The sequence below is a fragment of the Anarhichas minor genome, unplaced genomic scaffold, assembly GCF_050575085.1.
Source record: "Anarhichas minor isolate MPS153535 unplaced genomic scaffold, ASM5057508v1 ptg000026l, whole genome shotgun sequence".
NCBI classification, from domain to species: Eukaryota; Metazoa; Chordata; class Actinopteri; order Perciformes; family Anarhichadidae; genus Anarhichas; species Anarhichas minor.
This window is the reverse complement of record NW_027466472.1, coordinates 7,740,869-7,752,693: the sequence shown is the minus strand read 5'-3', so window position 1 is coordinate 7,752,693 and position 11,825 is coordinate 7,740,869. Positions and strand designations below refer to the sequence as shown.

Below are 11,825 nucleotides of genomic sequence, written 5' to 3'. Positions count from 1 at the left end.
GATTACCTCTACGGTATGATTCAGATGTAAATGAGGCCCACAGGCCGGTTGTCGTAAACAGGAAGAGGATCAGGGGATAAATAACCACGCATGGAGAGCAGGTTCAGCATTGATGTTTTACTAGAAAAAGAAACCAAATGGTAAGACATAAAACAAAGGAAGAAATAAAAAAATGTTAAAGCCAGAATGTTGACAGCCAAGCAGTCTGCTTTTGCTGTCTACGCATGTGCTGGAGGTGGCAAAAAAATAAACACAACAGTATCATGTAGGGTTTATCCACCTGGTGTGGTGAGAGCTAGATCAGTGTTAACCGTCTCTTCACAAATGTATCCACTGTAGAAACGATTTTCAGTATTTCTCTCATGTTGGATTCCTGCAGTGCTGCTGAACTGATCCCCAGGACTGAGAGGAGGTGAATGGAAACCGTCTACCTTATTCTTATGAGCCATAAAGAGGGTTGTTGTTTGAGATACCTGTGGCTTTAAGGTATTCATTTCCATTTATGCTTTTGATTGTTGAGTTTGACTTGAATACATGCATACTGATGCGTGATGAGGTATGTGTGTGAGTTTAACAAAGAAGTTGGACGTTTTTCAATGTTTTTTTTATTTATTGTTAGATGTTAGAGGTTACGACGTAGAAGGTATGCAATGTTCAGAACAAAGAGCCGGAAAAGAAACTCAGATTGTCAGTTGGTGTCTTGAGTTCTCTATCCCAATATTTTGCAGTGAGTCAGGGCAGAAAATAAAGTAATTTGTCATTGCTGAGATGCACTTTGTACAGAGAGTTCTGTCTTACAATGGGACAGTGTGTGAGATAAAAGCCCAGAGAGGGTACGGGAAAGACAAAACAAGGGAAGGAACGAGGATGATTTGATGGGAGGCAGGACACTGGACAAATAGTAGAAAAAAACAAAGAGGACAAGGAAGTAAAGGAGAGGTGAGCAGGGCAGAAAACACAATATTTCAGTCCTACACACAGTATAGCTGTATTATGAAACAATCTCAATGTAGGCATCACCACCAGGCTAAGTTGCATTACAAAAGTAAAACTGCACTGATGTATGATTAAAGATATATTTTTTCTTTTCCTAATTGATCCTCAGATATTAAAGCAATGTATATTTCCCCCTCCCTTAGGCTGGCAGTTGGTGGATGCACCAACAGGCTGCCATATGCTATATAACAGATTTTAAACATTTTGTAGGATTGAGTGCTCTTGCCAAGCATGATGGATCCAAGCATGTCCTCAAAATGTGCCAACCCTGCTCAGTTTGTATAAGTGTTGGATTTCAATCTGAAGCTGACTTATATCCGTTGAGAAGACAAATAACAAAAAAGCACTGAGGCGATATAAAATGCAACACAAATGCTACACTCGCCAAATGTCAGACAGCATTGTTTCCCTACATCTTGGTAATCGCAGTAGCCCGTCCTCTCTAGAGGCCTGCCTAAAAGTTCCAGTGCTGAATACTGGCACCGACATGCTGTCTCAGGGGCTCACCAACAGAAGCTTTTGGGGGTAAAAACACTGTTAGACAATGAAAATCAGTGAATAACTACTGGTGAAACAGACAGACAGGCAAAAATAAAATGTCCCGAACCTCTCACGGTGCTGGAGTGATCTGAGCTGACCCTGTGTATGCAACAATGTGTGTACGTGCGTTTCTACGTATGTGTCCGTGTGACTGCCAGATGGACATTCAGTGTTGAGCAGGACACACAAAGACTGTGGCATATTAATATTCTCAAGTTATCAAAAAAACAGCCATATAACAGAATGTATGCCATGGCCTCTGACAATCTGTGATCAATGTTTTCTATAGCTCTCTATAGACGTATAGATATATATTTATTTTGTATTATATATAATATGTAGATTTATAAAAAAAGATTTGATCTTAATTACAAGTAGTGGCATTTTCTTTTATATTCATTATTGCAATGAATTGTTATCTAAGATAATTAAAAAAGACAGGTGAGTTCTGTTTTGCTACGCAGTTATTTACAACAGTTTTAAAAAGCAAGCTTTCTGATATGGTACCTTTCCCCGGCGACTGAAAAAGACTGAGGATCTCAAATGACAACCAAACTGCCCATTAGAGTCATTACCTTTAGAGAAATTGAAAATTATACCTATAGTTCAAGTCAAATGAAGCGCAACCACCATAGACTAGTGGTTCTCAACCTTATTACACCCCTTGAAACAAATGGTTTATACTCTAATAACCCCACTGCTGGGAAACGTTCAAAGAATGATGATCTTTGATTCGCCTTTTCTGTTGCTCGGCCATTTGGGTTTAATATCCAAGAGGACACGGAGGCAGAAATTAGTTTCCACAATTAAAAGGTTGTAGACATCACATTCATTCCCATTTCCTCCACCATTCCTTTCTTCACCAAGGTCCATAGCATTCAGGTTGAGAAGCACTTTGTTAGGTAATCATTTGAGATCTGCCCACGTCTTTAATTTTTTCTTTCCATCACTGAATATACAGTTTAAACTTCGCCTATGCCGCTCGGCAAAAAGTAATCATCAATTTGCTATCTAGGATTTCTACTGTCATGACGATGCTGTTGATGAAGGACTTAGTTAATTACTACTGTTTATTTTTTTCTTTTACAAACCCCTGTGAATTCTGTGGCCGAGATCAGTCACACGTGTGTGTTTCGAGGTTACTTCTGTTCTATATATCGGCTGATTTTCTCGCTGGTTTTGGGAGCGAGAAATCATTCTATATGCGAAGTAAGAAAGCATTTCATTCAATTTGAACAGTTCATGGCAAAGTAGCGAATTTGCACAGTCCGAACGTTCAAGCTTACAGTTTTCTGGTCTTCTAAGGGTGATAATACCTGGCACTCTCTGCAGGCAAGTTAAGATGACAATGACCATGATGATGATGATGATGAAAACAATGTTTGTAGTCTTAGTAAGGCGTTGTCAAGGAGTGCGGCGCGTTGGCCAACACTGTCCAACGAAGACAGAGCAGGAACAGAGTTGTTTGGTTGTCTTTCTTTTTTCTTTTTTTTTATCATCTTTATCACAATCATCATCATGATCAGTTTTGCGGTCATGTTCACAGCTCATAGTTCATTTCACGCAAGTCTGTGCTGGCTCTCCTGTCGGTTTCTCGATATCAGGATGGTGTCCTCCCAAAAAAACAATAAAATGAATGCTGCAGGCAAGTGTGACAGTCAGAGTTGTCCTTTGTTCTTTTCTCCACTGTTCACTCCATAGTTGTTTTTCACTTATCTCTTGTAAAATAAGTCAATGGCAGCAGGAAAGTGAAATGATGAGGCGCAGTGTGTGTTTGTGTACTCAAGTGTGTAACAATGTGAGTATTTGTATTTGAGTATCTGTAATTATATATGTGTGTGTGTGTTATGCATGAAAATGGTAAGTGTGTGCAAGTGGGTTTGTGTGTGTCCTTGTCGGAGTCTGTATGTTTGAGTGTCGTTAAGGCACGGAAGGTGTTTTTGGTTTTCAGGGCAGTCCGGAGGAGACCACTGCAAGGCCAGGGTGTCGGAGGGAGGCGTGGCCAGAATGCACGGCTTTGGGGCAGTCCGGCGTCAGGACACGGCCATTCTCCCCCACACTTCCTGTGATGGACAGACGGGCCTTGTTCCGCATGGCTTCAGAAAAAGACAGCTACATGAGGAGAGCAGAGGTGGAGGCGTGGACGGAGAAGGGAATAGAGATGGCAGAGTGGAGATTTAGTTTGGAACAAAAATCATGTCATTGTCATATGCAAAGATTACGGTATTGTTGTAACACTCGTTCTATGAACACAGGCTGTACCCTCGTCTGGACTCTATAGGTAATACTCTCCTCCAATCACGAGCCGTGTTAGCTCAGAAAAAATTAGCATAAGCTTAGCCGGCTAATCAGGACTTGCCTACCCAAATACGTGTGAACCCCACCCTATACAGTACAAGGCTGCTCAACATCCTACACCCTCTTCAGTGAGCAGTGTACTACACTGATCCTGACCGACTATAGGTTAGTCTCCGCAGCCCACCGACTTCTTTGTAACCTTGTCTGCCACAGTGGAGAAGTATGAGTAGGGAGCCCAAGCAAACCCAGATACTATGTAGCTGAACTGGGTAGAGCCATTGGATCCTGCAGGGGTCAAAAACAAAAACACTAGACACCCTGCACACCACATTACCTGGATTACCATCAAAGAGCACTGGGACATGTAGGTGTATGATGCCCAGAGGTGGGTCAGGTGCAACACAACCGACAAACAGTCACCCTTTTCACCGGTCCTGTGTCGTTTCAACAAGGACAGACCCTGAAAAGGAGCCCGACATCTCCAAGGGATAGAATCGTATGAGCGGGCAAGGCGTTATCCACGACTCTGTTGTACATATGTTCTCAACACTCACCACACCGAACAAGACTGCCAACACTGCGTGTAGAGTGTGTGCGGGCCACAGTGGGAGGATCTCTTCCTGCCTGACTATAGGCTTGGGAGATGCACTTACAAAGCTTATCCTGCAAGACCTTTCTTGGCTAGGGCTTTACTGGCCACACCATTCCTGAAGCACATAAACAGCTGTTCGGTGTGTCTGATGGGGGCCATGCATTCAACATAACATGGCAACGCACGTACTTGGCAAAGCAGTAACTTTGCCTTCCTGTCCCTCACATGGGGTGGAAGACAAAAGGCATACAGGCAGTGGGCAAATCAGTTTTCTGATGTCAAGCGGCAACGTGGGCTGCCTTATATACTGTGGGTACGCACGTTTTTGAGTAGGCACGTCCTGATTGGCCAGCTACACTTGTGCAAATTTTCAGTTGGCAAACTTGTGTTTGTGATTGGAGGAGAGTATAACCATTCAAGTCCAGTAGAGGGTGGAGTGAGTTCATTAACTCTGCAGGAACAAACTTTCATAAAGACAGAAATTTCTATAAAAACACATGCACAAAGAACGCTTACATGCATGTGTCTGTACAGTATACCCACTTAACACACAAGTACACAAACAGAAAGGTGTGAGGGTGCAATCACACGCATAGTCAAAACAGAACTGTGGAAGTTTTGCTATTTGCATTCCAGTCTATTTTTGTTGCTGTAAGACTCACATTATAAGCTTACTAATGCGGAAACAATCAAATAATCGATTAGTCCGTGTCAAATGAATTGCCAACAGTTCCGATAGTCGATTAATTAGTAAAGTTATTTTTAAAGCAAAAACTGCCAAGCAGTTGGTGGTTCCAGCTTTTCAAATGTCACATTTTACGATTACTGCCTGGTTAAGAAGTAAGAAACTCATTTACTAGAGACTTACAGAACATTTCTATGGAATAGTTCACCCACAAACAATATAAATTGTACATAATATTCACCTCCCTCGGCTCTCTATGCTCACAGAGAAAGTCTCCATCGAATGACGTTACAGAGAGCGGAGTGCCCGAAAAATTATAGGTCATAAAACGTCCGAAATACTTTCTGAAAATTCCTGTGCAGCATTATCAAAGTATTCGTGGGCTTGTGGAAATCCAAACATCACTATTTTTGCAAAATTTGCTAAACAAAGCATTTCCCGCGAAGGAATTCTTTGTGCACAAATGCACAATTTTAAAGAAAAAACATTTCTGGGACCATAAAGGTGAGTGCTATATACAATTTATATTTATTTTGGGTGAACTATTCCTCTCAGTGTTTCTGATCAGAATTCACCATCAGCTGCTTGAAATAGCATTTTCAGATGTTCTGGGTGCACTTAGTTGTTGTTAATCAAAGTTTGAACGACAATTCTCTCTGTTCAAACAAACTGAACTACAGATATAACTGCCTGTGACTGTATGTGTGAGTGCACCACCAACTACACATTCAAATGTCACAGTGCAAATGTTACAGTAGTTTAACAAAAGGCAAAAGTAAATGCAAACGCAGGCACACTCAACAAACATGTACATAGACGAGTGGATTTGGGTTGTAGACATCTGCATTTCAAAGGTGACCATGCATTTCTGGGTTTCTGTAAACTGAAAAATTCGGGTGAGGATTTTCAAAGGATTTAGAAGGTGAGGACTTTGGAAAAAGACAAAAGGAAAACATGAAGGAGTGATTTTTCCTTTAAGGTTTCAGATTCATAGAGAGGGAGTGACTGACTATACTGCTCAGAGTAGGGTGACACTTCACACAGACAGGCTACTCTGTGATGTTTCACTGTCATATCTTATATCTTATATATATATATATATATATCTGCATTTTTTGAGAACATGTAATGAGTAAAATGGGTGTTGCTTGAGCTCTGATTGGGACGCTTCTTGAAATGTGTCTGCTATAACGGAAGTTAGAGGACAGAACAGTGCAGTTAACTCTGCAGCTGAAGACAGCCAACTGTGTTTGGTAATACATTGCCAGAAACAGAGACAAACGTTTGCCCTCCTCTTCTTTTAATCAGTGTTGCCATGCTGATGTAGTGCTCAATTAAAAACCAAAGAGAAAACATGTAATGGACTAGTCTAAAGGAGCATCTAAGAAAATATTTAACGAACCTTCATATATTTAGTCCTAAACAGTCCACTCTCAAGATGGTTTATCTGTGGTAAACCTCATACTTCATTTGAACTTGGCATGGCTACCTTTAGACAGATAATAACCAATATTTAGTGTACCACATTTAGCTGTCATTATTTCCGTTAAATGGGTATTGATCTGCTCAAGATGACAATAAAATATGACCTTATAATGCCTCTTAAGGTTTGCTAAGCAGATCGTTAAAATTGAGGTCCAGTATTTCCTATTGTTTCAGTTAATGCCTCTCCTACATCAATAAACATGAGTCATGTTTTTACAACTGAGTAGCCGGTCTATATGAAGTGTTTGCTTCATCAATTATTCCTCTGCATTAACACTAAGTAACTGGGCTGTTTGGAGGTTGTCAGGGCTGGAATAAGTCAGAGTCTCTGTTTGAACCATCTACGACAGGGCTGCACAACTCCAGTTTATGGACCACGCATTAAAGGTGCAGTGGGACACACTGCCGACTACTAGCCACCAGAACTAGGGAAACGTCAGTTCAGTAAGATTAAACTGTGGCAATTGTGCACTGATGGACCTTGCACCTTGTTTTGCTGTTTGTAAACTAGATTCCCATGTATACACTTGATATTTCTAGTCATGGTCTGATAGATCTGTGAGTCCATCGCCGGTAATCAAAATAAAACCACTGCTTCTATTTTAATGAGCTCCTAGAAGTCTGGATTAGCAAATAGTTTCCCCATAAGGGATTGGTTTCTAATTAGTATATTAGATAGGATTCAGGGATTTAGAATTTAAAGAATGTAATACCACTAAATCAAATGATGGCTGCAGGTTGACTATCATCTATGGACAAAAATGAAAACCAATTAAAAAACTGCTGCTGAGGATTTCATTTGTTACCATAATAACAAAGATTTACCTGATTATACATGTTACCTGAATGGACACGATTAGATCAGTATTTAAAGGGAATGTTTGAAACTTTGCTCAAGCTGTCAAAAGTGCAGTCTTATCCTAAATTGGTTTGAATTGCCTCAGTGTCAACTGGCTTTAAAAGGCTCTTTACAAACAAGGTTTTTCACGCAAGCTCATGCCCAAATGTCTTTCTGACATTACAGGGGTCCTACTAATCTCGTTACCAAAATTACGGCAGACATCCACTGACATAAAAACAACTTAATGGTGTTGTTGAAGTCCTGAAATATCTATCACATTACGGCTGAAAAAGTTTTATTCAGACCCAAATTAGTGATAGTTGACGCCAACACGTTAGCTAATTAATTTGTAATTTAAAACTAAATTTAATGAGGAACACCACAGTAACAGTGCTCTCAGGGTAGTGAAGTGTCAATGTAGACTATTGCTACAAACTTAAAATAGTTTAAGATTTTAATTGCTGTAGTTTCATCTTCTTTTGAGAGGATTTCCTGCTTTTCTTGACTTATGTGATAGTACAATGAATATAACTGTTCATTAATTAATTAATACTTAATTGGGATATTATTTGGTAGATTAATCGATGAAGAAAATAATTGTTAGTTGCAGCGCTATACAGTATTCAAAAATGTACTTAGCACAGCTCTAGTCCCTGAGGATGGAGTTGTGCATCCCTTCGCTGTCATTATTTTGTTAACTATTAGCTAAAATTACAATGCAGGTGCCTAATCATGTCATGAGCCAAGAGCATCAATGTCATCATCATCATCATCTGCAGCCAAAGACGATGGAACCAAATCTGTAGTCACACAAATCTAACCCCAATCTAGCCAGGGGTGAAATGCTGTAGAATGAAAAATTGAAAAAATGTAACAAATCAAATTTAAACCCAAAAATCTAAGAAATATTAGGTCAATAAAGAAACAAAACAGCCAAAAACTTTCACGAAACATAAAAAGCTACATTGGTTCCACAATGCTTGACCACATCCTCATCACCACATGAACAACAACATGGTTGCGTGGGGCTGCTGCGTCAGCCTCTACATTGACAATACAATAATCTACAGCACCACCACCATGATCAACACCACCATAACCCCACCTATATGGGAGCCTCTAAATCCTACCCCTATATCTTGACCCCCTCGGAGCCGTACACGTTGTACCCCTCCCTATAAGTGGCTAGATTCTGGGTGCTGGGGGAGGGGCTGGGGCAGTGGGGGGGGCTAAGGTCCACCTTCATGCGCTTGGCTTCGGCCCGTGACTTGTAGCAGAACTCGACCAGGGCCACCAGCATGGCCAGGCCCAGGCCGCCCACAAGGATGTAGAAGACCCCCGCCACGTTGGACAGGCTGAGAGCCTGGGATGACTTGTCCTGGAGAGAGGCAGTGGGATGAGGTTTGGGGAAGAGTGGTGTGACGGGGAAAAGGAAGGGTTGAGGTAAAGGAGGCAGAAGAGGGATGGAGTTAAAGGAAAAAAATAAGGGAAAAAGGGTGAAAAATGAAAAACAAAAGGGAGCGAAGGAGCAGAGTGGGACGATGATGGAGGATGTTTAGGTAGGTGTGTGAAAAAGACAATATGTGATTAAGGAGAGGAGATAGGCAAAAGGGACAAGAGGTGTAAGGAAAATTTGAGAGATGGGAGAAGAGGATAATAATGGAAGTAAGAAAGCAGGAGAGGGAAGTGAATAGGGGGCGAGCGTATGGGAAAAGAGGTGGGGAAAAAGCAGAGAGAAACAGTAGATACAGTTGGTTAGACACAGAAATGGAGATTGTCACAGAAAAAAAGCAATGTTTAGTGTTATACTTTTGCAAATGTACTATTGTATGCCACTGAAATTACATTTGTTATCACTTAATTATGAGTTATCATACAACTACATTCAACTTTTCTACAATTATTACGACTATCACCACAACATACTACATACTACACATCTGTAACAGTCATTATAACTACAGAATATGTCTACAACTGTAGCATAGTAACATCAGATATCAAAACAGCTTGAATAAACATTTAAATCAGGTCAAGAAGAGCAGGCTTTAATCTGAGCGCTGATGATTTTCACTGCAGTTTTAATAGAATTTAAATGCTCCAATAGTCTAAACATCTACAGTAGAGCAGCTCATACTCTATAGGGAGCAACACTATATGTTACAGGTCCATACTTTTCTACTCATTTTGTAGGAATCCTCTTGAACAAACTACATCATTTGGGTCTAAATACTCTAAAAAATGGTGTTTGGTGGTGAATTTACTTAAAGTTAAGTAGGTTGTGTTGAGCATATATGCAGTTGTTGATTTCCAGAGGAAACAACTGCTCCACTTAAACCCATTTCTTTATTAATTCAGTATTAATATATACTATGTTAAATTGATAATACAATTGAATGCTTGTCTGTTAACAAAATCCATATGAAGTGAACTGCTGCGCACTGAAGTCTTTATACCAGATTTTATCTAAAAAATATGGACCTGTAAAATGAAGCATGACCAGACGTTACTCCAAGAAACAAATAGATTTCCTGATTAAAGCTTAAACATTGAGGCAAAAGCCAATAGTTGCTAAGTTGTTAATGCGAAAAGTAATCTAATGTATCTACTAATACAAATTCATAATCTAACTAACATTCTCATCTGGAAAAATGCACTAGTGTGTGAGATTTAAAAAAAACATGAAAGTGAAAATTGGCTGATCATAATCAAAATTGACATTGCATTGCTAATGCTAACTGTAATGAAGATGGGACTGCCACAGATTGCTACAGAAACTGAACACAAAATTTGAGTTATTCTGATGCATATTTAGGTAAATGTGGTTCAGCATTAAAGTAGAGGTATAGGAAAATGTTGCAGGGAATCACTAAATGGACAGTTAAGTCTACTGTGGAGCACATTTAAGATATATTTCAGGCTAACTGAAAATATTGACTATTACTAAAACAGTAGTTGCAGTAATCTGGAGCGTATTCAGGATGAGAGTTTCAGGCTAGCGTTCTGAGGGCCGCAGCAGCGTGAGACTGACCTTACTTCCAGAGTCCTTGGGTCCACACTCTCCCTTGTCATACCACCATTTGTTTTTCAGTTTGTCTAAGACTCCTGCTTCGCTCAGTTTCAAAACTGCAAGGTTTACCGGGGTTCTTCACGTGTAAAAATAACATAAATAACATCATAGGTCATGTTATTTTATGTTATTAGGATATTTCACATTTGCATTGCACAGCTCAGTTACACAGAAAAGTACTTGTTCACATCAAGTGACCTAGGATGGATCCCACTGAGTACATGTGTGTATGCTCGTTGAGGAGGGGCTGGGGGGAGCGAGGAGCTAAGGCGAGCTACAGACATATGAGTGGGACCCACCTTTGTCACTTCAGGTAACACACCCATGCTGCCCCAGCTGATCCTACACTAAGCCAGAGGCAAGTACTGTTAAGTCAGGGCTATTGGCATCAGGCTAGCACTGTGCTACAACTGGGAGAGAGAGAGAGCTCCATCGAGGCAGGTTTGAATGTGTAGCTGATTTCATAAACTCTACAGATGAGGCGAGAGGAAACTCCGATCTTGTTACAGATATAATCTTTTCTTGTTGCACTCATATGGCACTTTGCATCCCGAGCACATATTTTCACTGAAAGGCAACTGTCAGGTGGTTCAGTCTGTCTGTCTGTCTGTCATTCGGTGCACAACTTTGTTCCAGACTGAAATATCTTTACAATTTATAGATCGATTGGCATGGAATTTTGAACAGAGGGCACTTCAGTAGTGACTTTAGTAGTCATCTGATTTTGTCATTTAGTGCCACCAGCAGGTCAAAGTTTAAACTTATCCAATATAAAAATCTCAACATCTACAAAATGAATTGGCACTGAAACTTTATCCTTTGATTGCATTCTGCTGCTATCAATTATTCATCCTCCCCTCTGCCTCAAGTCAACCTGAGCTCAAAAGAGCTACTCTCTCTTAGGTCTCGTTTTCCCATTAGATGTTTTAAAACCTGTTTTATCTGCCATGTATCTTCTCAGCCTCTCTCTGTCCTTCTTGCAATTTGATTCTCGCTCAAGTCTCCTTCTTCTCTCTCCTCTCCCCAGAGCTGCCACTGGAGTGCGAATATTCCTGTCTTGATAGTAATTGTCTTTATCTCTCCACCTTCACACTCTGTCCTTTCAGAGGGGCATTACCAGATCGGTGCCAAACACATTTGAAAATGGTTATTATCATGACGTGTGCTTGATTTAACTTGGCACGCACTCACTGGCAAATGGGACAAATTTCCCTGCATGTTACTTAAAATTAACACATTTTTGATGATTCAACACGCAATTATATTACATTGATCTTTTAAAAAAGAATGTTGGTTCACTCGAATGCTTTCATTCTTT

The 11,825-nt window shown here is 40.3% G+C and overlaps 1 protein-coding gene across 1 annotated transcript in view; it reads right to left on the bottom strand.

Moving 5' to 3' along the window:
• Nucleotides 1–11,825, bottom strand: part of gria4a (glutamate receptor, ionotropic, AMPA 4a) — a gene marked incomplete at its 5' end in the record, with an annotated part of 105,760 nt that continues 93,935 nt past the window's right edge. Inside the window, 2 exons of the mRNA XM_076100563.1 lie at nt 1–3,648; nt 8,678–8,815. Coding sequence (XP_075956678.1) covers nt 3,484–3,648; nt 8,678–8,815 — 303 coding nt within the window. The remainder of the gene's footprint in view (nt 3,649–8,677; nt 8,816–11,825) is intronic.